General features: G+C 43.7%; 1 protein-coding gene across 2 annotated transcripts in view; it reads left to right on the top strand.

Moving 5' to 3' along the window:
• The first annotated feature begins 2,991 nt into the window (after positions 1-2,991).
• The window catches only part of EED (embryonic ectoderm development), a 134,607-nt gene continuing 109,909 nt past the window's right edge, over positions 2,992-27,689 (top strand). Inside the window, exons 1-3 of one of the 2 annotated variants that reach the window (XM_085623153.1) lie at positions 2,992-3,176; positions 23,689-23,841; positions 25,424-25,516. In XM_085623153.1, the coding sequence (XP_085479279.1) occupies positions 3,069-3,176; positions 23,689-23,841; positions 25,424-25,516 (354 nt within the window). In that variant the 5' untranslated portion in view covers positions 2,992-3,068. The remainder of the gene's footprint in view (positions 3,177-23,688; positions 23,842-25,423; positions 25,517-27,689) is intronic. The other variant, XM_085623154.1, reaches the window with a different exon arrangement.

The following is a 27,689-nucleotide window of genomic DNA, read 5'->3' as shown; positions in this document are numbered from 1 at the left end:
GTTACTGACCGGTATTAGGCTACCTACATATGGCCCATTGTCATTTACAATGCCATAAGCTCAAACTCTCGTAAATGGGATACCTATTGCATTGCAAATGCTTGTTTTTTTTTTTTTACTTTATTGTTCTAATCACCTTAGGACAGTTAGGGGCTCAATCGAGACACGAACCAGTTTATTGTGTATTGAATGGAGCTGTGAAATCTACTAGTGTTACTAATACAAAGAACTATCAGTTTACAAGACGTTATGGCAATAACTTCGCCAACAAGTACGCCAATATTTTACAAAAAAGTATGAAGAAGCTTTTGTTCCATTAATATATAACTCCATCTGCTTATTATAGTATACAGTTCGAAGATGGCTAAATAAGAAATATCATTGGCTGTTGTATTGTAAATGAAAAATATAATCGACTCATCATCTATCCTTAGATTAAAGAAGCAAGACGGCTACCATGTGGCATAGATAATTACGTTTTATCCGGGAATCGTTCGTATTTAAAGATGGCCGCTGCATTTATTGCAACCTGTCGCTCTTTCTTTTTTCTTGTCTTATTTCTGTGTCGATAGACTGCTAGCGCTTGCAGCAGCGCCAGAGTCCATCTGTACATGTAGGATATTTCTTTATTAGTGGCTTGGTTCCAGCAAAGGTGATCAGGATAGAAGGAGTAGATAGATGGTACAAAGATAGCCCCACCAGGAGCAGGCTCCCAACAGCTCAGCCTGAGTTGACCAACTGCCACTGTAAGCACAGAGAGACACCCAGGCATTCCATGATGTCATGATACATTCTACAGAGCTATACAGTGGAGAATAGTAGAGAAGTAATCTACTACATATCCTCCTTCCTTAGAGAACAACAACAGAAATAAAGAGAAAGATATGTAAGATACCTCAAATATAACATTAACATGAAAGTACAACAATGAGATGCACATATCTAACAGTGTAATACAAGAGGTAACAGAAAAACAACTAGCATGAGCAGATATGCAATAAGAAGGAGGAAAACTGAATACCTTAAAACTGCAAATAACATTGCTTTACTACAACACGCCCCATCCCCCTCCCTTAGGGAAGCATGGCTTCGATGAATGAAACCAATGCAACAAAGAAGAGCCACACCCACAACCTCCCCAAACACGGGTACACCACAAGGTAAGCACCCTGGTAAACAAAGGTGAGTGTAGACCCTGATCCTTGGGAGAAAAACGGATCCTTGGGAGAAAAACGACATCCCCAAATAAAAGGTACAACAGATAGATGGTACAAAGATAGCCCCACCAGGAACAGGCTCCCAACACCTCAGCCTGAGTTGACCAACTGCCACTGTAAGCACAGAGAGACACCCAGGCATTCCATGATGTCATGATACATTCTACAGAGCTATACAGTGGAGAATAGTAGAGAAGTAATCTACTACACTCTTCTTCGTGTTGAGTCCAGACCCTTGTCGCCATTTGTAGTGTGTGGGTCACATAGAGGACGAACAGCTCATACCCTGAATTGTTGCAGGTAAGTATAGGGTAATTTATACTTTTACAATACACTTCTCAGGAGAGCGCCGGGAGACCTCTGCTCCGCTCGTGGGCTCCGCGCTCTCTGCTCGCATCTAAGAAGCCCACTGCGCTCTACGTCATCACGTTGGACGTGAAGACTAGAGCGCGACGCTACACATTTGCATAGGTCCCGCATGTGCGAGAGTTTAAGCTAATGGCATTGTAAATGAGAATGCCTTTTTCATTTATCTGTTTTAAAAACAACACATAAATAAAAGGCATTGGGCCATATGTAGGTATTATACAAGTTACCACTTCTTAAATACCGAACTTTACCGATTCGGTATTTAAGAAGTGGTAACTCATATGTAGGTAATCATTCGGTAAATATTACCGAATCGGAGAAATTCGGTAATTACCGAATCGGTATTTACCGATTCGGTAATGAGGCATACCTTCCCATTGATTGAATCAATGGGAAGGTATGCCTCATTACCGAATCGGTAAATACCGATTCAGTAATGGGGGGAGCACATTCAAGGGTGGCAGGGTGTCACATTGACACCCTGTTGCACCCCTGATTCCTGCATGTGTGCACATGTGGCGCACATACATGCCCTAAGGGCATGTATGTCTGCCACATGGCACTGGTAGTCCAGCAAAATATTGCTTTTTGCAATGAATTCGGTATTTAGCACCAACATATATTTGGTGCTAAATACCGAATTATTTTCCCTACACATCACTCATTTGAGTGTCACCTACATCTCATTTCAGGATTCGGTATTTACCGAATCGGTAAAATGACTGATTCGGTAATTTTACCGATTCGGTAAATTACCGAATCCTGAAATGTTCCCCCTACATAGCAAAAGCCTAAATACCGGTCGGTAACGGTATATTTACCGAAAATCGGCCGTTACTGACCGGTATTAGGCTACCTACATATGGCCCATTGTCATTTACAATGCCATAAGCTCAAACTCTCGTAAATGGGATACCTATTGCATTGCAAATGCTTGTTTTTTTTTTTTACTTTATTGTTCTAATCACCTTAGGACAGTTAGGGGCTCAATCGAGACACAAACCAGTTTATTGTGTATTGAATGGAGCTGTGAAATCTACTAGTGTTACTAATACAAAGAACTATCAGTTTACAAGACGTTATGGCAATAACTTCGCCAACAAGTATGCCAATATTTTACAAAAAAGTATGAAGAAGCTTTTGTTCCATTAATATATAACTCCATCTGCTTATTATAGTATACAGTTCGAAGATGGCTAAATAAGAAATATCATTGGCTGTTGTATTGTTAATGAAAAATATAATCGACTCATCATCTATCCTTAGATTAAAGAAGCAAGACGGCTACCATGTGGCATAGATAATTACGTTTTATCCGGGAATCGTTCGTATTTAAAGATGGCCGCTGCATTTATTGCAACCTGTCGCTCTTTCTTTTTTCTTGTCTTATTTCTGTGTCGATAGACTGCTAGCGCTTGCAGCAGCGGCTGCATGGCCGCCATTGGTTGAACCGAGTCTGGGAGGCAGTCTAGGAAGCGGAACATGTCCGAGAGCGGGGCGGCTCTGGCGGGAAACAGCGAGATGCCGGGCAAGAAGCAGAAGCTTAGCAGCGATGAAAACAGCAACCCCGACCTATCCGGGGACGATAACGTGAGTAACGCCGGCAAGGGCAGCGTCTTTAACACATAAAGACCGGCGAATGCACCTGGGTTACTTTAACTAAGGTACCAATTTTGCTAAGTTTGGTAGAGAGGAAGTGGATTTCCAACCTGTGACTTCCTAGGAGTATCTTTTTAACAAAACCTAAATGATCTGTGCTTTAAGGATCAATTGTTTGACCTGAAATTTGCGAAAGGGCGTTGTATAGACTATACATATACGCCAGAAAAACCTGCAAATTTACGTCCCGTGGTTTCATTTTCTATCCAATGTTGCCGAGGGCCACACTTTCAGAGTGTGCAGCCGATATGTCTAGTCTGTGTATTTTATGCACCTGCGTTAGTTCACTTGAGGGTTGTAGTTGTCTGGTCTGGGGGGGGTCGTCATTTTTCTGAGAAATAATGCAGCTTTTACGTGGTTCGTGGCATCCATTTCTACATATTTTACATGCAAAAGTACGAAACTAATTACCGAGGTATGGTTTAGCGGAGCTCGTGGTTGGGATGTGTAGGACTTGGTTGGATGGTTGACTTTCCAGCGTAGATTTTGGAAGACCGTTTACACAGGCCGACAAATTAGTTCGAGCTATTGTTGTACCATGATGCTTGATTAAAAATAAAATTTAAACATGTTGTTCTCCCGTCCACACCACCCCCGTGACCGACGGAAGCTTTGAGAGGAAAATAAATGGTTCAGGGTTGCAGTGTTTGTGTGGTTTTCTTCTTTTTTTTTTTTTTAATGTGCTACTTCCTAATGTTTCCAAAAGCAACAGTTTTGGGAAGTTTGACGGGACGACAGAGGACCAAAAATCTAATTATGTAGCGCATTGTATTAATCAGCAATGTCGACATTTTACCTCGCTGATGTAAATTCATACTTTATAGAAAAGTTTCATTAAAGGATTTACGCTTTGCAGAAGGCTTTCACTAGTCAACATTGATCTTGTGGCATAGGGCAGATACCCATCAGTAGTATTATGTGATTCCCCATTTCCTGAATGCCTAAGCTGGTGTCTGAAATGGTGAGAGTGAATGATGTATTAGTATGTTATGTGAGGGTATAGCTAAGAGACAGTTACATGAAGGATGAAGTTCTGAGAGGACATATCTTCTGTTTCTGTAACCTAAGGGCCTGACATGAAATAAAGATCTTAATTGAGTTGCTCTTGTATGAAGATCCGGCCCTCTACTTAAACATTTTTACAATTCTTCGTGGGGAAGGTTGTTGTGAGAAGGATTGGATTGCCCTGTGACCAAGGAGTACTAGCTTGATATGCCGTCCATACTTTATTCCACCATCAAGTGGTGTCAGCTCAGCTACTGGGAAGGAGAAGCCTAGTGAGGTGGGCGGTGAAGGTCTGGCAAGGATAGAGAGCCTGCTATGGGGATTTATAAACTGAGAAGACTGGTCCCTCTTTATAGGCCTAAGAAGGGCAAAGCTATGAATATATATGGACGACGCTGTGGTGAAAGTAGAATATCTTATTACTTACAGTAAGCATAGTTTTGAAATGACCCTTGGAGCGTCAAGCAGAAATGCATTAAATTGTGACATAAGGAGAAGCGGTGGCGAGAGCGCAGTAGGCTTTCTCACAATTAGGATGGCTGTGGCAAAGGCTAGTCCATGCCTTTGAAGATTCGTGTGTGCAATCTGCATATTTCATGGCACCAAATGTAGAGTGCCCTAAAAAAATGACACTGCTCATGCTAGCGCTGGATCTAGATGATCAAGAGGTCTTGTGACAATGCGCGGCACCAGGTAAATAGAGGCTTTCCTCTTTGAGTTGGTCAGCACCAGAAGAAGTTCTGTTTGTATGGCAGCGCAACTTGCTTGTGAAGGAGCCTCACACATGTCTGTTTCCAGATCTGTCCATCATATTAGACGCTGGTTGTGTAGACTTAAGACTTCGTGAAGGGGAGCGATTAGCCGACATTTGATTGGGACAGGTCTGAAGATGTTGAAAAAAAGACTACACAAAGCCTATGGTTTAATCTAGAAAGCACAGTAGTCCTATATCCAAGGACTTTAGCAATTGAAATTATTGTTTGAGGATATACTGTGCCATTAAATTGAGACATCGTCTGCCTGTCATTTATCCAACTGAACTGTTAAACTATAGCCTACCATTGATTCGTCAGCATGATTATTTGGCTTATATGTACTATTATTCTATGTACCTCTGTTAAGTAATAACCTTTTGTCCCAATAACTGATGCATTAGGTTGTGATCCTTGCGTATTGTCGTGTCATATACACCTTCTGCTAATGCATGTATTTGGTTAGTAAGTGTGGGACTTGGCCCTTTTTGGCTAAAGTTCCCTAAACTTTTTGCTTTTCCCCTAGACCTTTTTTCTGACATGTGTTGCCAACTTGGATGCTTTGTACACTTTGCCACTGCTAGACAGTGTCAAAGTGCAAGTGCTCCCTGTGTACAGTGTAATGGTAATTGGTTGTCCATGATTGGTATGTTGTAGTGAAGTCCATAGTAAGATGCACTAGGTGTGCCAGGGATAGTAATGCAAATGCTACTTGTGGGCCTGCAGCACTTATTGTGCTACCCACACAAGTAGCCTTGATAAAGGGAACTTGGGCCTGCCATTGCAGGGCCTGCGCGCAGTTTTCTAAACTGCCATGTTGTTCTGGTAAGTGCACGCACTTAACCAGACCCTGCCCTTCCCTTTCCATACACATCAGGCACCGCTATGGTAGGTCTAGAGTACCCATTGGACAGGGTACAGTGCATGTGAAAGGTGGAACATGTACCAAAGTGTGTAACAACCATGTCCTGGCAATGAAATAATTTCCATTTTGTTTTCACTGCTGAAAGGCCATCTTGCACATTGGAATAGAATGGAAAGGCTGTGTAATGTTTTCCAGCCTATCTTCCCAAAGGCTTAAAATGGAAAGGTGAAGTTTAGTATGCCTGAACTCACCCTGCAATAACACATCTCTTTATGAAGATGGTTTTTGCATTATGTGTTTGTAAGCCAGTCTTTCAGAAGTGGCTGGGTTTTTGTGCTTTAAACATTTGTGTCTCTGCCTGGTTGTGTATTGACTGGCTGGATTTGGAAGCGATAGGATCCGGGGAATGTCTTGACCCAGGGAAGGAGGTGAGACAGCACAGGCTGACATGCATCTGGAGTTTAGGGGTGGAGTAGCCCTAGAGGTGAAGAGGCCTGGGCAGGTGCTATAAAACAATTGTCCCATCTCCTGCTGAGTGACTGAGAATCCAGACCCCCACTAATCAAAGGAAGAAGGTGTCGCTGGTAGGGAGGCACCCAGAACTGGTTTGAGCAGGGGTGAGTGCCCCCTTAACACAAACACTTCAATGCCATTAAGGGGTATAACTATGTGCGCTGAAGCCCCTAAGCCGTGGGAGAATGGCTGAATGAAGTGTGCACAAGACTGAAACTACTTCGTGGTCAAGAGGACCTTTGCCAAGGAAGAAACAACTGAAGAGACTGATGGATAGGACTGCTCTTGCTGTGTGATTTGGGGTTGGCCTGCAGTTTGGTGTTTCAACCAAGGAAAGGCTAAAGGGATGCTGCTGTGTCCTGAAGTAACTAACCTCAAGGGCCTGAGGTGAGCTGGCTCCCTGTTTGGAAACACGGGAACATAAACGTTTCCAGAGAAGACTGATACGCTCTGTGTGTGTGCTCTGTCTAGCCTGAGACCTTTGTAAGTTGTGCCCTGTGATCTTGGGCACCTGGAGTTCCAAATGAGACTCAGCGACGCAGTGTGTGTGTGTGGTGCAGCCTGAGTCCCTCTAGAGGATCGTCCTGTGATCGTGTGCACCGGGAAGCCAAGAAAGTCTCAGCGACGCAGTGTGCTTGGTGCTGCCTGACACTTTTGCGTGTATTGGCACATGATCGTGCACACCAGAAGGGCAAGTGTGTCTCAGCGACGCTGTGTGCGTGTGCTGTTTTGCAGCCTGAGACCCTTGCCAGAGGTGCCCTGTGATCGGGGGCACCTGAAGATCAAGTGTCTAAGCGACGTGGAGTGCGTGTGCTTTCTACTGCCTGAGACATGCGCAAGTTGTGCCCTGTGATCATGGGTACCAGAAGATCAAGTGTGTCTCAGCGACGCTGCATGCAGGTGTTGTGTGCAGCCTGAGACCCTCGTGAGGAGTTGTCTGGTTATCGTGCACTCGGAGTTCCAGTGAGTCTCATTGACTGAGTGCGGGTGTAGTGTGCAGCCTGGGATCTTCCCATAGCCCGGAAATTCAGAGAGATTGCATCGGAGGCCCAAGTCGCCAGGAGAGGAGAGTGGGTTCACACCCCCATGTAACGTGTGTCGACTCCTGGGTCGTGGGCTTGGAGGTAGACGCTCTTTGCCTCTTTCTCTGTCCTACAGTGCAAGCCTCTGCTTCGTCTCAGATTGCGGCCCGTGCGCCAAAGGAGTGGCAGCAGCAGGGCCGGAGTGTGAAGCTGCCTTCACTGTGTTAATCTTACCCGGGTGGGGTGGGGGGCAACTGTGGCCGGAGACTAACCGCAAGCCTGCACGAGTGGCGGAGAGACCGCCGGAGGCACCGTAAACGGTGCTGGAGTAAATTACGTATTGCATTATTTCTGCATAACAGAGTATCTGATGACTGTATGACGCGTCTCCTTATTTCTGCACAACGAACTGCCTGATAGGTGTGTTACGCATTGCACTAGGTTTGCATAACGAACTGCCTGATAGATGTTACGCCTTGTCTTAATCCTGCATCACAAACTGCTGGATTGTCGTATTGCATTAGTGTTGCATACCGAACTGCCTGATATGTGTTCCGTATTACAGTAGTTTAGCATAAAGAACTGCCTGATAACTGTATTACACGTTCTATTACTTTTTCCTAACAGAGTATCTGAAGGGAACCGTACGCATTGCATTACGGGGGTATAACAGTTTACAACGTTGTTGCATTACGCACTGCATTAGTGACAGTACAAATCGCCAGATAGCCGGATTACAATCTGCATTATTCTTATGCTGTGAAGTACCCGATTAAGGCATAACGGACTGCTTATTACGACATTAGGATTGCATAGGATTGTTTAGCTCAAGAATATTTGGCCAGGGGGAGCATTACCCCGACACATATGTTGGTTTAATATTGTGTGGTCGCATAGTATATCTTTTTATGAACATATACTTGTTTTTCTACGAAACACGTGTGGAGTCTTCGTGGTGTCATCATAGAGTTTCTGTGAGTGTAATCGCAAATACTTTACGCATTGGCCTTGAAGATAAGCCTGGCTGCTCGTGTCAAGCTACCAAGGGGGTAGAGTGGGGGCTATCTCTAGAGGCGACCCTTTCTATCCCTAACGTTTGTGGCCGCGGTATGGGATTCTAACACCGGGTCCAACAGTAAGTTTTTGTATGTTGACTTCTACTATTTGTTAATTGTTTATGGTTTTGTTGGGCTGGATGCTTACTGCTGCAAGAAAGGTTGGGAAGTTTAAATAATTCACCTGCAGGTTGTTTTGGTAGTACTGTGTGATTTACTTTAGACTCCTTTTGTAATGTAGTTAGCGGTTTGGAGAAATGGACTTAGTACCCATCTGTGTGTTATCTGGATACATGACGCCCGTGCCTGTCCAAGTATCACAAATGTGAGGAGGGGTAGCCTTTGTCTGGAGAGATACATGCGTAGTACACGTGTATTGGTTCCAACTGCTGAAAAGCAGTACCCCAAGGCTAGCATTTGCAAGCAGAAGTACTGCGTTTAAATGCAAATTTGGGGCAGTATGGTGCCCAGTCAAAATGAGTTGCATGGAGAAGGATCTTGCGTTGTGTAAGTTAGAGAAGGTTAGTACCCTGTCCTGAGACGTTTCCTGGCAGAGTATGCCTTGGGTCAGATGTCAGGAAGAGAATTAGTGCTGCGAACGGTCTCAAGGGGGATTACGCCAGGGAGTGAAAATGTGGGTTAGTGTAATAATACTCTACTGTGTTGTGGGTGATGGCCGCAACTTTCACCGAGTCATCATTCTCGAAGAGGAAAATTTGACCGATCTTTGGTACTTGAGGCACAGTATTTTTGTATTTGTTTCGTGGTAAATTTTCTTCAGTTTGTGTATATTGGAGTTGGTCAGTGTTGTGTTCCAATAGTATTTTGTTGTAACTCTAGTGTGTTATAGAGGAGTACTTCTTGACCTGCTGATGTGATCTGGTGGAAATGGTTGTGTTGTTGGACTGGTGTTGTGTTTGATTGTTGCATCAATAATTTGTAAAAATGCATATACTTGTGTGGCTGACCTTTTTAGGTCTCGCCTGGTGTTAGCAGCGCTCATGAGTTGCTCTCGCCGTGCGAGGGCTTCTTGGAATCGATCCGATTCCAGAAGTCATGTCTGAGCTCCGCCCGCAATTCTGATTGGTGTGCGCCATTTGACATCAGTTATTAATAAGAAGGGACTTTGTTGCTTGTCCAGGAGCGTTTTAAGTCCTTTCCGGTTACCACCCTGTCCGTTTTTAGGCCACGCCCAGCAGGATTGGATCTTTTACTCGCGGCGTGCCACTAAGCACGTTTTCCCTAACCTCGCATTCTATAATTTTATTCTTCAGTCTCGTTCGATTATACTTTTTTTTTTTTTTTTTTTTTTTTTTTTTTTATGCAGGTTCTGGGGTAGTCTTGTCCTCGCCCTGCACTCTTCATTCTCGAGTTGTTATACTTGTTATTTTTGTGTGCGGAGATCCACAACAAAAAAGGCAGTGCTCAGTTTTGACCTCTGTTCCCTGTAACGTGTGCGCCGGGGCACCCGCGCACCTATGTCTCCCAGAGTGCGCAGTGTAATAGGCGAAGCGCGCATACTCAGCTGAGGACAGTTTGTGCCGCCGCTTTTAAAATGCGTGTGGCGCGAAAGGCACAGGGAGACCACCCGAAGTTCGTCAGCAAGTGGCTCCTGCTGCATTTCTTTAGTTTAAAAGGACTTGGCTCTGGGGCATATTGTGTGCTTTTTAAAAAAAAGTAATCCTGTTAATCACAGCGCCCGTGTGCGCTGCAATTAAAATGATTACTTTAACAAAGGCACACAATCTGCCCAGTAGCTGTGCCCTATTAACAAATGAAAGGCAGCAAGTCTACAAGCATGCAGAGTGCTTTTAGAAACACCTGAAAGAACACGTCAAGCTTGTAGACTTAAGAGACGTTTTTCAGGAATGGCCGTGGGAGGGGAAGGGTTCGACACCCTTAAACATGCCCAGAAAGTCACAGGCTTTCATCCTGTCTTCACATGAATGTTGAGTCAAACCTTGGGGTTTTAAGACCGTGAACTAACACTGGTGCCTTCAGACAAGTAAGAAACAAAGGTCTCTTACAGTCGCAGTTTGGTAGCAAAAGGAAGCCATACTTGGGTGAGGTGGTTCTCTTAAGGTCCTGTGCCCAGTGCAACTGCTGCTCTATCGACAGCACCACCCTGCATTCAGTTTGGGTAATATATTCCTCAATGCCACCCACATTTCCTCACAAAAGCAAAAATTATATTGTTCTCTGTTTTAAAAACTATTCTGCTTTCGAAATTATTTTGACTGTGCTGCATTATAACTACACTTATGGAGTAGGGTAAAATGTAGGGCATAATTGCTTCACCCAACATGGACAGAAGGATCACATGTACAGCGCTCTCCACTGTTAACCTCCTAGATGGACGTGTGTTGTAAAAAAATTGTGTAACATAACTCATACCTCTCAACATAGCCATGCATGACCATAAAGTACTGGGGCTCCTCCACTAGGGTGGGCTCTAGCTCAAACATTCCCATTAATGCGAAGTTGAGTTCTGCTGATCGAGCCACCAGATAGTACCATTCAGCCAGCATTTTAGAATATCCACAATGAAAACATCTGAGAAAAATGTACCTTGCATACATTTCATTGGAAATAATTTGCATATATGATTGCTATCCCAAAGTAGGATTGTGTGTAACTAACTATTCGCTGGGTCAAGAAAACCAGCCAGTGCTTAAGATAATTTGTGGGGGGGAAAATGCCAGGGCTCTCGTCAGGAGGCCACTTCAGCTTGCACCACACATTGCCCCTACCATGCTGCCAATTATAGTAACAACACAACTACTAACCACCACACTCCTCCTACAAGTGTGACAATTCAGACTATTACAAGCCCCCAAAGCTTTAAGAATGACTTGAGCGGCAGGTAATAATAGTTTACAACGTATATTGAATTAATAATGAACTGTTGTTGTGTTCATCTCTAAATTAGCCAGACACTGCCACATTGTGGCATAATGTCACAAGTGCTGGTGCCAACAATGGAAACCACCAGCTCAAATTAAGCACTGAACCCAGTGCTAATAAGATGGCCAGCCATCTTTTTCAAGGCTCTCCGCTTGGACTCGCGGACAAGCGCCACACTGTCGGGGATCCAATACGGCTGCCTGCTTTTGAGGAGACCGCAAGGAATTTAGTGTGCCCATCAAACCACTAAGGAGAGCTTTGGCAAAACCCACAACAGCATGCACATAAATAAGCACAGATGGTCCCATAAACTATGAGAATGTTACTGTTTCACTTGGATCCCTCCTCCTTGCATCTGGATCTACACCTTTGTTTGAAATATCATCACGCTCTCATATGTGTTGTATAATATGTCACAATTGCTTTACAATTGCTTTACTTTTCAGCTGACTCTACTGCGGAGGGGGGGCGGATGCACAGAAAAGTAGGTATTTAATGCACATAAGGGCTGCCTACTATAAATCTACAGACCTTGCTTTCTTGCCAGATCTGGGATTGTTTGTGTCTCTCCTACCACACAGCTCAATCTGTCTGTTTGTGAAAAGACCTATGGTAAACTTGCTGTGGTCTTAGACGCTGCCCACTCCTTCCCATTGGTTGGCTTTATTTTCGCAATCAGCTTGCTCATTATTAATTTCCTTGTGTGGTCTTACCTTCCTTTCCTGTTTTCCCTCCCCCTGCAACATAGCATCTTTACTACCTTCAACCACCTACTTTTCGGGAACTGAATTTTTCTTTTTGGTTTAGCACTCCATGAGAGTGCGTGTGTTTTCCAGCTGACTCCCTCATGTACTTCTCTTCCATATTCTACTGTGTTCCATGTTGTCCTCTCTTGCCTATGTGTTTCCTCCCCCTCTGTGTTTCACGCATCTTCTTTTTTTTTTTTTTTTTTTTTTTTTTAAAAAAAAATTTTATTGAGCAATAATTCGGTTACAAGCACGGGCCTACAACCACCAGGGCCGGCCGCTAGGTACAGAATGAAATATACATTTATCAAGGCTGCAGTCAAGTCCCGGGGCGCAGATCTTTAGTGGCTCCGGATAGGTCTAAAGGAACAGGAGACTTAAGTCCAACAGACACAAAAACTAAAAGAGAAACAAAAGGCGAGGCATAAGGGCAAACAGTGCGGGTCAGGCTTCCTCCGGGGAACTTCAGTGCAGACCATTAAGCAGTCGGCAAAAGGAAGGAGTACCGGGAGGCTGGGGACGGGGGGGGGGGTCAAGGAAGATGAACGTCCATATGTAGTTATTACAAAAGGTGCCAGGAACCATCAAGGGTCAGGGGGACATGGCGATATCGGTGTCCACCAGGGGGGGCGTACAAATACCCCCGCGATACGCATTCCATTGCCCCCAGATTCTACCCCATGCCCCCGGCTTACCACGGGCCACATACACAGTCTTCTCCCTGAACATACACCAGTCCATATTCTCCTTCCATATTGACACGGTGGGCGGCCGTTGGGCGCCCCAAAGCTGCGCTATATCTCTCTTGGCAATCATGTTCCCCAGGGCCGCCCACCGAGTCTGAGCCGCGCTGTAATCATTGGGCTCCCACACATTCAGGACACAGCGACGCACCTCCGGCAGCAGCACAACCCCAGTGACCTGTCCCATAATCGTATGGACCCGGCGCCAGTAGTCCGCCACCTCGCGGCACTCCCACAGGATATGAAGAAAGGTGGCGCTGAGCCCACAACCCCGCTTACAGAGCCCGTCGTCGGAAAATCCCATCGAGACCAAGCGAGGACCCGTCACATACACCCGGTGAAGAATCTTGAGCTGTACCAACCGGAGACGGGCCGGAATGGCGACCTCCTTGGGGGACGACAGTGCAGACTGCCAGTCCTCGTCGTCCAATTCCACCCCATCCCCCATCCAAGCCTCCCGGAGGCGCACAAAGAGGTCAGCCCGATGATTAATCAGTTTTTTATAAGTTAAAGAAATGGTACTGTCAGGGACATGTCCGTCAAGTATGCGGTCCTCGAGGGGCGAGGAAACCGGGATCTTGGTCCCCTCCTCAAAGACCGATAGCAGGGCGTGTCGAACCTGGGCATAGCGGAAGAACTCCCTGTCCGTAAGCTCGTATTCGGCCTGGAGCGCCGCGAAAGTCTTAACCGTGCCCTTATGCCACAGGTCTCCCACTTTGCTGATACCAATCGTATCCCACTGGTCAAACCCCTTCGTAGTCCAGAGGCTGCCCAGGCGGTCGGAGGCAAACAAAGGAGTAGCACATGTTAGTCGCTCACTCCAGCCCGTGGCCGCAGTGGCAGCCCTCCAGGTCCGCACCGCAATCTTAGTAGGACCCGTAAGGGTCCGGCCAGCCGAGCGGGAGTAAAGTGCCCTGTTATAGTTCCCGCCGGGAAGCAGGAACTTGTCCATCTCATACGCCGGATTCAAGCCAGGCGCATACGTGGCATGGTTAATGGCCGATAGCTGCGAGGCCCAATAGTACCTGCGAATGTCAGGAAGCGCGATGCCCCCGTCGTACCAGGGGAGAGTAAGCTTAGCAAGAGCAATACGCGCCCGCCCGTCCCACACCAGTCTCCTCTGCAGGCTCTCCACCTCCCGAAAGTAGGCCACCGGGTTCACGCATCTTCTTGTGCTACTCCACCACTTTGCTTCTACACTTTTGTTCTTCTGCCACAGGTGATATCTTCCCCAACCACTCCCCATTGCTTCCCTCTACACTCCTGCTCCCCCAGGCTATCCCCTCCTCCCCTTCCAACTTAAAAGCACTTTTGTGCTACATCTTTTCTATTTTTTTTTAAATCTACTATTCCATCTGAGATTTGCCTACAAAATAGCATGACTGCATAATAGTACCTTCCATTTTTTTTTTTAGTTTTCTATTATCCTGCACAGCATCTTGATGCTGCTGTATAGCAAAGCTAAAAGGTTTTGGCAAAGAGGCCGTAAAAACAAGACATATTGGCTTTGCCAATGCTTGTTATTATTTTGGTACAATTTTTGCTGCAAAGACATTCTACTTTTCAAAAAGGGGGTTTGCCTTAATTATCCACTTGCATCTGGGCTAGAAAGACCAAAGCAAGCATTGGCGTAGCCAATAGGTCTCGCCTTTGGGACCTTATAAGTGTTTAGCCATGCAACAGTTGCATAACTAAATACTTATAAGGTCCCAAAAGCGAGACCTATTGGCTATGCCAAGGGGCCGGGAAAATGAAAGTGATCACGATCAAACGTCAAAGCGGCTGCGAAAGTGAAAGCAATCGTGGTAAAGTTCGGCGCGCGCGCCCGCACACATACACTGTAGCTCTAGGCTGGCCTGGTAGCACTTTTTGGAGCCCTCACAATAAGTCTCGCCAGACCAGCGCATGCGCTGGGTCAAGCGAGACCTAAAAATGATAATGCAGTTGAATCAATAAAACAATACTTATTTGTTAAGGTAATGGAAACCCAAATTAATACATCATAGAGAAGTTATTCTCTGAAAAACCAATTCTATTAATTCAAAAAAGTACACTCACATTTAGTAGTGGGTTCAATGAATATCATTGACCATCCAATTTTTTTTTTTTATATATATACGAATCTTTGTATCTATATAAACATTATTAGAAAATTACTATCTATTTACATAGTGTTAAACACGACATAGAGAAGGGTGTACATACAACAAATTATATGCATACAAAAAACTTACATACAAGTAATACAACAATGTCTGTAAACAAACACAAAAGACAGGATCCTTTTAGCCCTGGTTTTGAATGTGCTGCGAAAAAAGATTATAAGCCCCAAAATTACGATTCGCAGTCCACACAAATACAGATCGCCCTTAAGTCAGCAACTCTTAAGGTATTTATCATTAAATCCTACTATTTCCTGGAGTTTGCGATATATCCTTTGTAAATAAATTCAATTTTAAGCAGGGCTTCTTTCTGTAGCGAGTCGATGCGTTTCAGCCCATCTAATTGGGCCCTCATCAGGACTGGACCAGCTTGGTTGTGCCCGGAGACCTCCGCCTACACTTCGAAGTAGGCAGTAGTGCAACGTCCTCTTTGGCCCCCAGTCCTGATCTTTTTTTTCGCAGCACATTCAAAATCAGGGCTAGAAGGATCCTGTCTTTTGTGTTTGTTTACAGACATATTGTTGTATTACTTATATGTAAGTTTTTTGTATGCATATAACTTGTTGTATGTACACACTTCTCTATGTCGTGTTTAACACTATGTAAATAGATAGTAATTTTCTAATAATGTTTATATAGATACAAAGATTCATATATATAAAAAAAATTGGATGTTCAATGATATTCATTGAACCCACTACTAAATGTGAGTGTACTTTTTTGAATTAATAGAATTTGTTTTTCAGAGAATAACTTTTCGTTGATAGATTAATTTGGGTTTCCATTACCTTTACAAATAAGTATTGTCTTATTGATTCCACTGCATTATAATTTTTTTCTTTGGCAAAGACATTCTAGGCATTTATTACACATTCTGAGCTACTTCTCAACAAATCCTGGTATATAGAAATGTTTCCCCTTGTATATGATGGTCTCTTCAACTTTATTTATGCAGTTGGGTATTTTACTGTCTACCTCATCTTACTCCTCGCCTCCACATAATATGTATCAATTTTATGTCTGAAAGCGTCCTCCAAAAATTGAAGAGAACTTGAAAACCAGTACAGTGCATGACATAGTAATAGGAAAGTGAAACCATTTTAGTTCACGTGGAGACTAGGGAGCAATTCAGAGTGTACGATGGAAGGAGAGAGTTAAGTGGGACAGAGTTTCTTCATAGTTGGGCTCATAGACAGAGGAGCTTGGAGGTTCTTATCGATGCCAGATGAGGTGATCACAGATGAGAAAAGACTTTAGTTTGTTTCTCGATCTGAAGTCTTCCAATGTCATGATTTTAAAGCAGGTGAATCAGTGGGCTTGTTACTGATTTGTAGGTTCAAGACCTAAAGTCGATGCAGTTTTTGATGGACAGCATTTGTAGATTCATCACTCTCGCTGTGATGTGTTCTATATTTAACCCTGTGATGAGATGGGCGGTGGCACATTGGCTGCATTGCCATGGAGCGAATGCGGAGTGATGGAAGCTGTTGAGTAGGACATTGCCACCACGCGGGTGAGAGAGGATCAGGCCTTGTGCATTGCTTCTTTCTCAGAGCTGTGACTGAGTTCTTTAATGTCTCTCAGGAATTGAAGAATTTATCCAACCAGCCACTGTTCCCTGTAAGGTGACCTTACACTGCCGCACACAGAGAAAAAAAAATTGAGGTAAAATTGGTTGACGCACCCACAGGTGCGGCCTGGTTCCTGGCGCACATGGCCTTGGCTGCAGCGCACAGACACCTTACACTGCCGCACACAGAGGAAAGAAATTAGAGGGAACATTGGTTTTGACCGTGGTTTACTTCTATTTTTGGCGCCTAATGAGAGCACCGTGTGTAATTTTGCAACGGAATTGCCCTGGTGTTGGGGTGTCTGGTTGGGTAGACTATTTTAAAGATTTGAGACTTTTCGGGGATGTCTTGTAAAAAACGGTCATTGTAGCTGCTTACAGCTACACACTGCGCTCCGTTCAGGGGTGCAACGTGATTTCATTATTTTGAAATCCATCCACCCACCCCAGAAGTTATTTGATTATCGACAGGGTCAAAAGCCTACTTTAATATGCATACCTCAGTGCGTTCTACTCACGCAAAAAAAAACATTCCAATAGTACACATTTCTAGTGTGTGTACAAGTATTAAACTGCACCGAAAGTATACGTGGACAATGGACTGAATACAGAATGTCCTAAAATCGTTTCACGTGCAGGCGACTGAATGCATGGCTGAACCCAGGCAGCGCAGATGCAAGTAAACAGACAGCTAAACACTGGGTGTACCCAAAATAACAGATTTTTGATCCTTAACCCCTTCGGTGCTCATGACGGAACGGTTCCGTCATGAGCCACGGTTGAGCTGTGCTCATGACGGAACCGTTCCGTCATGACCACGCCCGCGCAAGATTCCGTCAGCACAGCGGCGGAATCTGCGCAGCATGGAAGGGGTTAATTCAGTGAAAAATGCGCTGTTTTTAGCATCTACTAAAACGGAGTGTATACACGCCAAGAGACCCGAATCGGGCGGTAGACCCCCCCGATTTCTGAAGGCAAAACTGGCTTTATTTTGGCTTTCTCGGGTCTAGAATAGCATCTTCAATAAAAGTCAAAGGGGGAAGGAAATGTATTCTTTCAATTTTTTTAATCCCCAGCTTTCTACTTCTTAAATGTTGGCATGTGTGAGAGTGAACTATAACAAATGACTCGATAAATGCAGCTCTAGTTCTTCAAATTGTGCCACATTAAATAAGACTGGCGAACGCCTCACATTCGTACAGAGCGTCAACCAGACACTTAATTTGGGACCACCCAGATAGATCAACTCACGAAATATAAACTAACTTCAGCCAACAAGAACCACGGTGTCTGCCTTTTATGGGATTGTGGACAGTTCTTGTTTGAAGGAGGGGCCGGCGTGATTGGGTTAGGGACGCCCCGCGGGCAGAGCCGATGTGAAGCGGTTCACGCTTGGGAATGAATGAATTGCTATACTTTTGCAATAAGAGGAGTACACTGAACGGTTCGAATGTCGTTTGCAGCCATTAACGTCCAGGCATGCAGAGATACTGCTGGTGCATGCTCTGAGAGGTAAACCTTCACCAGTACACAAAATGTTACTGCCTTAAGCCTTGCTAAATACAGCTTTGTATCTGGAAAACAGGTGCCAAGGGTAGCAGCTCTGGGACACAGGCTCTTGTCTTAGTTTGTGCTCACTACTACACACACACTACTACTACACACACACTTACTTTTCAAGGTGCGCTGAAATACAATCAAGAAAGGTAGAGGCACTAGAGAGTTGTGTGTATAAACACCCCCGCTGGAATTATATGCCATGTGGCGACCCGGAAATCGGCGTTTCTTGGAGCTGTCTGTGTGCAAATACAGTATAGTAGAGTAATGCGAGGGCTCTTATAACCGTGGTGGCGTGGTCTGGCGTTGTAGCACTTACCTTATTAAGGTTGTAGGTCACCTGTGGACCCCTTATTAAGGTTGTAGGTCACCTGTGGACCCCTATCATGCAGCATGTAGGGACACCCATAGGGGAGGTGGGAGCCCTGAGCAGAGGCGCGCTTTCCAAGGAACTGTCACCCGTTTATTTTTCTACCAGAGTGTCATTTTTGACCACAGTCCTATAAAAAGAAAAACAAGCCTAAAAAAAGGCAATAGGTTTCGCCTTTTATTAAGTTAAAGCCATTTGCTTTGTTATACAATACCATTAGCAAAGCAAATGGCTTTAACTTAATCAAAGGCGAGACCTATTGCATTTTCAATGCTGGTTTCCGATTGGAAGACACCCCAGCCTTTTTACTGGTGAACTTTCCAGTGTGTGCAGATTAAGTGCTTCCTTCAACCTTGCACTTGGTTATGTTGGTTTTGCCAGCTTGTGTGACTGGGGTGAGGACTGTTGGGCTGCACTTTTGTTTGCGTGGGGTGGTGTAGTGTTGTTCTTATGGGTTATCTGGGTGTTGCTTGTTGAAGATAAGGAAAGTGTTTGTTGTACAGTGTAGTTTAGTAAAGTGAGATGGGTTTTTGGGGACATTGTGTAATGAGTTTGTGATGAAGATGTTTGTGTTCCAGTCTGGACAAGGGCATTTTAATTGAGGTGATGTATGATTACACTTGAAGTTTCTGTTTTGTGCCATGAATGTGTAGACTTGGAGATGATGGCAAAACCCTTTACTTGAAGTTTCTGTCTTGTGCCATGAATGTGTAGACTTGGAGATGATGGCAAAACCCTTTACTTGAAGTTTCTGTTTTGTGCCATGAATGTGTAGACTTGGAGATGATGGCAAAACCCTTTACTTGAAGTTTCTGTCTTGTGCCATGAATGTGTAGACTTGGAGATGATGGCAAAACCCTTTACTTGAAGTTTCTGTTTTGTGCCATGAATGTGTAGACTTGGAGATGATGGCAAAACCCTTTACTGAAGAAAGACGGCGGAGTGCTGTGGCTATCTTCTGACTGGGCATAATCGACTAAGTTTCATGTGTGCATAAATGTTGAGGCGCATCTTGAGTGTGCAGATATGGTGTTCATGTCCAAGGGGATCGCAAGACTTGCACACTTTATACCTTTGTGTGGTAGTCACTGTATAGTTGTTTACTCGTTTCTTTGACATGAGGTGTAAAAAGTCAAATTTCTTAATCCCAGTTTCTGTGACTGTTAATTGTTGACTGTGTGAATATTAGAGTTTAACAGGTGGTCGTTGGGTGAATGTGTAAGCTAAACATTTGGGAAATTGAGTGGTTAATGATTATGCATATACTTTATATGCAAGGGAATTGCTGTTATTTGTTTTGTTTGTTAGAAAAAGGGTTGTGTAGTATTCTGAGAGTCCCCATTCTCTGGATGTCTGAGCTGGTGTCTTGAATGCTGAGAATGAATGGTGTCATAGAATTTTGATGTGTGATGTGTAAGCTGGGAGATCCACAGTGGTAGGAAAGAGAAAGCCCTGACCGTAACATACCGCCTGTTGCTGTAACCTGAGTGCCTAATCTGAAATAAATAACTTGACTTCCCAGTGGCTCCAGACTCTTGCAAGAAGTCCCTGCCCTCTGACTTCAACACAAGCATACATGCATTCAAATTGTTGTACTTTTACTATGCTCTTCTAAGCGATGCCCTAAAGATTCTTTGATATTGGGTTTACTTTGTGTTCTCGCTATTATCCCTTAAGTACCTCTTTCCATTAAGCAAAGGTCCCACAGTACCATACAAATCATCATGCATATTAATACTAACTAGGAGGCATTTTAAAACCCAAGATAAGGGACTTTAAAATGAGAGGTCCAAATGTTTGGATTCTTCACTCTTGAGTGCCCTCTTGCACTACCAGCTTGTGGTACACACTAATGTAAATTTTACTGAATAATCACAAATTTAATGAGACATGTTTTCCTTTTGAATTGCATTAAATGTGGAGATTTTGTGATGCAGCAGCTGAAAAGCGCACCAACAACTCATTTTACAGTAGCATGTCTGTCTAATCCAGGGACGCATTACCCTTCTCTCCTTCCAGCATGTGCTCCTCATTCATCTCTCATATCCAGGGTGGTGGTCCCTACAATAGACCAACCAAATGCAAATTGGTAAAAGGATGTAGTGGACACTGCAACACTATTTCTTTTACAGTGTCTTTTGAAGTTTTTTTTTGTTTAAATGTATAAAACTGCTCATTAAAAGAACACCGCTGCTGCTGATGTGCACAGACTCTGGCACAATTTCTTAATTTTATAGATAAACTAAGCTCACTCACTTGTAGAAGGATTGGCTTAGTATGCTGTTAACCATGCCACTTGTTGGGCATTTCACTGAAATCCAGTGGGCGGAAAATGCACGACAACCTCTTCCTGATGAAATGCCCATTGGTGCAGTTACCCACCCCAAACATTGGTGCTAATTCCACTATCATTTTAGTGTTTTTGTTTAGTGCTCTGTGTATAGGAATGATTGTTTTTGCTGAATGTTCTGGATTTCTGCCATTCCTGACCCTGTCACAGCTGGTAGGTTATGGCTGCTGGATCATTGTAGTCTTCCATCGTATTTCTTATAGGGCAGGGCCATACAGAGTAAGTGTAGGGTAGTAGTGCTGTGAGTGCTAATAAGTGTGGCTTACACTGAACTTGCAAAGATGTAGAGCAGAAACCCCTTTGTGATAACTTGGGCATCAAAGGAAAGAGCTTGTCTGATAAACTGCTGCCAATTTACCTCGTTACGGAGCAGTGTATCAAGGATTCTATTTTTTCAGCAAAACTTTGAAAGCTCAATGGAAACTTGCACAGCTTTTTGTTCTATAACTGTTCTGCACATTCTAATGAAACTTGCATTGCCACTATATGTATAGTACATTTGTAGGTTACTTTTGTAGCGGTGGCAGGTTTGGGGTAATTTTGTATTCCTGCCAATACTAAACGTGTGATGCATGGTCTTCTGTTTTTGTAGTGCCTGCTCTTCGAGTCCAGCTTCAGGAAACCTCTTTAATCTACAAAAGCCAACAAGATTCACTTTGTGAAATATATGCTTTGCTAATAACTGGAAAAAAGCTTGTCCTATTGTTTGAAGAAGCTTACGCCTGGCAAGTTTAAGTTGATTGGCAGAATTTAATGTCAAGGAGCCTGAACCTGGAATCTCCTTCATGACCTGGTTTAGAAGAATTATCCAAGCTGCCCAAACCACCCAATGAATCCGGGTGCGTGGGGGCGTGGGGAGTTTGTTTGAGGTCTTTGCTGCGTTGTGGGAGAAGGAGCGCCCTCCACTTCTGCTTCGGTAAATGCAGGGAGTATGGGCAAGTGAAAGGGAGGCGGAGCGTAGTCTTCTTGATGGTTGGTGGAAGTTCAGGTGGTGGAATTTAGGCGGGTGCTTGGTTGTGTAGAGCCTAGTGTGTGGTTCAGCAGCTTGAATAGGTATCTCTTCTGTACGGGGAGCCAGTGGAGTTTCCTGCGGTGGAGTTGTCGTGGAAGGCTGAGAATGAATCTAACTGCGACATTCTGTATGGTCTGAAGTCTCTGTAGAAGGTGTACGACGATTTCTTTGTAGACTGCATTGTCGTGGTCCAGCTGTTCGTGATTAGGGCTTGTCTCCTGTTGCGTCTTGTGTGTAGGGGTAGCCACTTCAAGATCTTACATAGCATGCACAGAGTGAGGAAGCAGGCTGAGGAGAAGACCTTGAACTGTAATTTCATGGTGAGCTTGTCCATGATGATTCTGAGGTTTCTGGCATGGTTGGAGGAAGTGAGTTGCAGGTCCTAGGTCTGATGGCCACCAGAAGTCGTTCCATGTGTTGCTGCTGTTGCCAAAGATCAGTACTTCAGTCTTGTTTGTGTTCAGCTGCAGGCAGCTCTTCATCCAGTGAGCAAAGTTTGTCATCCATCCTGAAGTTGGTTCGTGGTTGGGGTCGTAGGTGAGTGAGAAGATGAGTTGGATGTTGTCTGCCTAAGAAATTATGTTGAGACCGTGAGGATCTGACTATGTTGGCCAGCAGGGTCATATATGCGTTGAAGAGCGTGGAGGCTGAGGGATGACCCCTTGTGTTTGGTTTTCACTTTTTACCTAAATTGTTTCCCTAGGAATTTTTCTTTTTGCCAGCACATTGTTTTCCTGCAGTTTTATATACTGCATATTAATCGTGTGCTATGTACGCTGTTGCCTGGGTCTCTCATAGGTATCCTTATCTAGATCAGGTTGTGGATGCGTGTTTGATGGAACATAATTGAGAGGTGAAGGTGAGGCAGAAGGCAGTGAGTTTCTCGCATCAGTGGGCCATCAATATGTTTTAGAGTACTCCATCATCCAATCCTTATCCTCTCTGCAGAGCGTCCAGGGCAAAGTTGGCTCGTGCCAATTAGACTTACATGTGAAAGGGTGTGAAGGAGGTACAAAGATGCCGAAATATTGACAGGGCCAAAGTGTTTACTGTTGAATGGATGTATTCTGTGTGAGTGGTGAGTGAGTGTGATGCCAGGGAATACGTCCTGGAGAGAGTTAAAAGGGTGTGGAAGAAGAAAAGTGACGTGGGAAACACAAATGTAGGATTTTTGAATGACGTGTAGAGAAAAGGCTTCTTGTAGCAATTTAGTAGAGATCCTCAAAAGTCAGAAGGTGCCTTACAGCATGGCATTCATTGCATAGGTGTTTACATTGTTCATTCTTTGTTATGTTGCTTCAGAAAAGTGCATCCTAAACTTTGCCTAAGTATAGCTGGGTTTGTGTTTGATACCCTCTATTCAAATATCCAAGTCTTTAGTTGGTCTCCGGGCCCTCTAACTTCTCTCTGTTTGCATTGTTGCTCTTAGTTTTCTTTCTCACATTTCTCTTGAAGTTTTGTCATGTAATATTTCATTCTCCACTCTCGCTATACTTTTCTATGGCCTCTTAAATGGTTTTCTTACTACATATTCTTTCAGACAGTTCCCTAGCCTAGAGTTTCCCCTCTCTGTGGAAGGCCTCGCTAGCTGTTCAGCTATTCCATTTAGAGGTGTGTGATAAAAGGAGCATTAGTCTTGTTTAAATTACAATGTTCACAATCTGACTGTAATGTTTTTCAGAGACAAAGTTGTTGGTTTGAAGAGATGCTCGCCATTTTCTATCTTTGAAATGCCCATTTCTCTATATAAACTGGTAGTAAAGAGCTTGAAACATTTGTCAAGTATTCATCTTTTCATGTCTTGTATTTTTTTATAGGATGATGCTCTGAGCATAGAAAGTGGCACTAATACTGAACGACCTGATACCCCAACCAACACCCCTAATGCACCTGGCAGGAAGAGTTGGGGTAAGGGGAAATGGAAGTCCAAGAAATGTAAATATTCCTTCAGATGCGTAAACAGCCTTAAGGTATGTGTGCATACTGTGTGTGAGGTGGGATATTGTACAATGTTCCTGCATGGTAGCCAATTCAAACCGATTCCTCTTTTCTCTAGCAGCTTCAAATACATACCTGTGGAATATATTTCCTTTACATTTCTTCACTGTTTATTTTATGTAATCTAAGTAAGTAAATACTATTGCTACATTAATTAAAACTGTTGCAAAACAAAAGCAGACCACAAAGACAAATGACCGCAAATCATCTTATCAATCATATAAGAAATGTAAAATAAAACCTAATCATATTGCAACCATTGACCTGCCATAAGTTGAAACACAATGCATGCCCTCTGAATCCTAGCTGGGGTGGGGAGGAATACAAAGACATGGTAAGCTGGGGTAGCAAAACTTTCCCAAGGGGCCGCTCTCCCCACCACAAAAAAAATCCCCGGCTAACCAGTGTTGTGTGCGCTCTGTCATGCTCTCGCCAGGGCAGGGGGGGGCAGTGGTAGGGCTTCTGCTGCCATTCCTGGTGTGGGCGTGTTGGGTGGGGGCAGGCACGGGGGGCGCTAACTCTTTCCTCATGGTTGGGTGCTGGGACATGCTGGGCACGTCCTTTGCACCTGAAAAGCACTACAGCTTCGCACCCGAGGGATTAAGAATGATTATGAAATGCTACGGTAGCATTGGAACTCCCGTTGTCATTGTGTTGTGTACTGCTCAAAGTGTTTGCATTTTGCAGGCTATTGCCCTCCGTTTTAAGTGAAGAATGGGTAGAGGGTTGTGGAAAAACTGGGAAGTTAATTGAATGAGTGAGGTCAAGTATCAGGGAAACGCCATTTTGAACTAAATGGCAAAAAACAAGGTATTTAAGAATATCTTTAACTTTAAATGTAGTTGCTTTATCACTATATATTTTTAAGACCGTGACTCCAAGAAAAGCAAAATGCCAACCTTAAAAACACATGTTCTTGTTCGCATTATAAATATAATTAACCCTACCTGTAAAGAGCGGTCTGTTCTGGAGGCTGTGTACATTAGAGGTTTGCACAAAGAACTTTCCCATAATGTATTGTGTGATTTGCTTAAAGTGTCTTTTTTTGCAAGTAAAACTGCAAAAAAAATTAATTAAGGTTTGAAAGTGAAAAATGTTGGCATTTTTGCTACAAGAATGTATTTTGGTCTTTATTAAGAACTTTGCTTTTGAGACACTGCATATATGATTTCAAGGCAGTTGGGCATACTGAGGAGTTGTGCAGTTCGTGCTCTTACACAATGGTGAGTGCCAAAGATGCTTTCAATCCCCACTGCAACGGTCTGCTTTTCAGCTTGTGAAATGGAAGGAATCTCCAACATTCGTAACCATTGTGAGCAGAAGTGTTTCAGACTGCTTGTGTGTTTACCAGAATGTGATGCTTTTGTTTGGCAGCAATCGACCCTACCAAGATAACCAACATGTGACCTCTGACACAGAGATCTACATATAGTGCCGCTTATCGAACTTGCGCAGAAGAAAGCCTAAGAAAAACATGTACAAGTAAAATGCACTGCCTCGATCTGTGAAATGTGCGTGGTACTCTAGTTTTATTTTCTCTTGTTTATTCTTCAGGAGGACCATGGGCAGCCTTTATTCGGAGTACAGTTTAACTGGCACAGCAAGGAAGGAGACCCGCTTGTGTTTGCTACTGTAGGCAGTAACAGGGTGAGTTTCCCCCCGTAAGTTAGAAATGTGACTCAATGCTTGTGTCAGGAAGATCACTTGACTAGAAGTGCAGCATTAAAAAAAGCTTTGACTCTGCTGTTAACGTTCTGTCACTAGTCCAAATCTTGCCATCAGTGGGTGCTGATCGCTTTTATGCTCACCTGGAGGTTGGAGCTAAATGAATAGCATCAGCTTCTTCCCAAGCCGGCTGCACAAAGAGAAAAGTTGTCAGTGGTGCAGGAACAATTTTCATGGTGTGGGTGCTGGCCATCAACGTAATTGGGAGAGTACCTTCAAAAGGAAGTGGCTAAAACACCTTGTGGCAGGGTATTGTCCTACATTTTTAGGATGTTGTCCATTAAATTTGAGTCCCAGTCACCACAAACAAAACTGTGTAGATTGGTTATGTTGTCCTATATTGATGTTCTATAATGAAGTAATATCTATCAATAAAATTTAACGGAACTGCATTTTCAGAAGATAACGACAAGGCCAATAATACAAAATATTTTTTGAATTGATTACGCCAACCAGCCCAGTTTTGTGGACTATAGTGTATCATGCTTACCAATAAAGGTTGTCTTATCACTCCATGCCATGATAGCAGGACTGGTGTGTTGGGTCAGGTGGCACTTTTGAACACAAATTAATAATATAACCAATAGAATGCATTGATTTGTTTTAATTAAGCAACTGTTAACCTGGTTGTCAACTAGGTGCATGGTCAGTTGTACTAGTAATACTACAAAGCCAGGCATAGTTGTCAGAGTGCAGTAATTGCATAGTACAGCTCGTGCTGAGCACCCGGGTTCTTAATTATCCCTGTGGCCCACTAACCAAGGCTGGTATGTGAAAATGTCTGGCTAACTTTGTAGGCTTGCATTAACCCCTGCAGTGGGCCAGAGAGCTGAACTCTGCAATGTCCCCTACTGACCAGCCCATAGAGCTGTGCCATTTCTCAAGTGAGTCGTGATAAATGTGCAATAATTGCTTAATGTCATTTTGTGCTATCTATTACCTAGTTATGATGCAGTTGGGAACTTTATTTAATATTTGTTGTGTGACTGAACTTATTACAGAGTACTAATTTAAATTCTATTCTTTAATAAGTCTCTATCTAAGTATCGCTGTTATCTTGAAACACTTATTAAATTAAAAAGTATATCCTTCCTTTACCTGATCTCGTTCTTAAAGTATGCACTTATTTGTTTTACTTTGACTCTTATTTGGTGTGTGGCAGAGCTAGAGCTCCTTCCCTCTCAAACTCCAATGCCAAGCCTCATTTAGAGTCGGGAAAATCACAGGGTGCCTGGCAGCGAAGCCTCAGCTTGTTTGCCATTGGAACCTCGTGACATGACAAACTGGCTACTACAGGGATGCCATATCACAGTGACAAGTTTCCCTTCCAGGTTTACCATGTGAGGCATGACAGTCCCAGGGTGGGTAAAATATCAGTGGACTCCTGCAGAGGGATAAAAATCCCTGTGCATTAGCACCGTTGCTATTTTACTCAAACTCCTGTTTTAGTAGTTCGAAAAACATAATCAAAAGGTGGTCAAATAAAAAGCTATAGTGGCCTGTTCACCATTCATCTGAACCCGAAGGACACCTGATGCACTGCAGATGCACATAAGACTCTGTGATTCCTGTGAGGTTGGTAAGTATTGCAAACTACAATGGGTGGTCAACCCCAAGGGGGTGAAAGTGGGGCCTCCATTGCACAGCAAGTATGGTAGGCCGCACTTCTTTCTTGAAAAGACACCATTTATTTTAACCTATTTACAACTAAGAACTAACCATATCACTGATGAACCGAGAGTAAACTATTAACCAGCAATCAAACATGTTCAGTAATTCAGTGGATTAACATAGGAAAAAGATAAAAACCATTAGTTGAAAAATACCATTACACGTGGTAGTCTGAAGCAATGTGAACATTTTCAATCACAATGTTTGAAGATCAAAGCACTGCACTAAATCAAATTGTAAAACCGGAGGGCAGAACCAATGATTTTACTTAGATTCTCCTTGCAATTTATGTCTCGATTAAGACTTGTGTTGCCGCAACAAATGATAGACGGAATGCTGAATTAATCAACCACTCACCCCCAGTCACCGATCTGGGTTAAAACCATTGTTCTTTTGCTCACTTCGCCACTCCAGTTTGGACCCA

This window comes from Triturus cristatus, chromosome 8 (genome assembly GCF_964204655.1).
Source record: "Triturus cristatus chromosome 8, aTriCri1.1, whole genome shotgun sequence".
Classification (NCBI taxonomy): domain Eukaryota; kingdom Metazoa; phylum Chordata; class Amphibia; order Caudata; family Salamandridae; genus Triturus; species Triturus cristatus.
The sequence above is the reverse complement of the archived record's forward strand: the minus strand, read 5'-3'. Positions and strand labels throughout refer to the sequence as shown.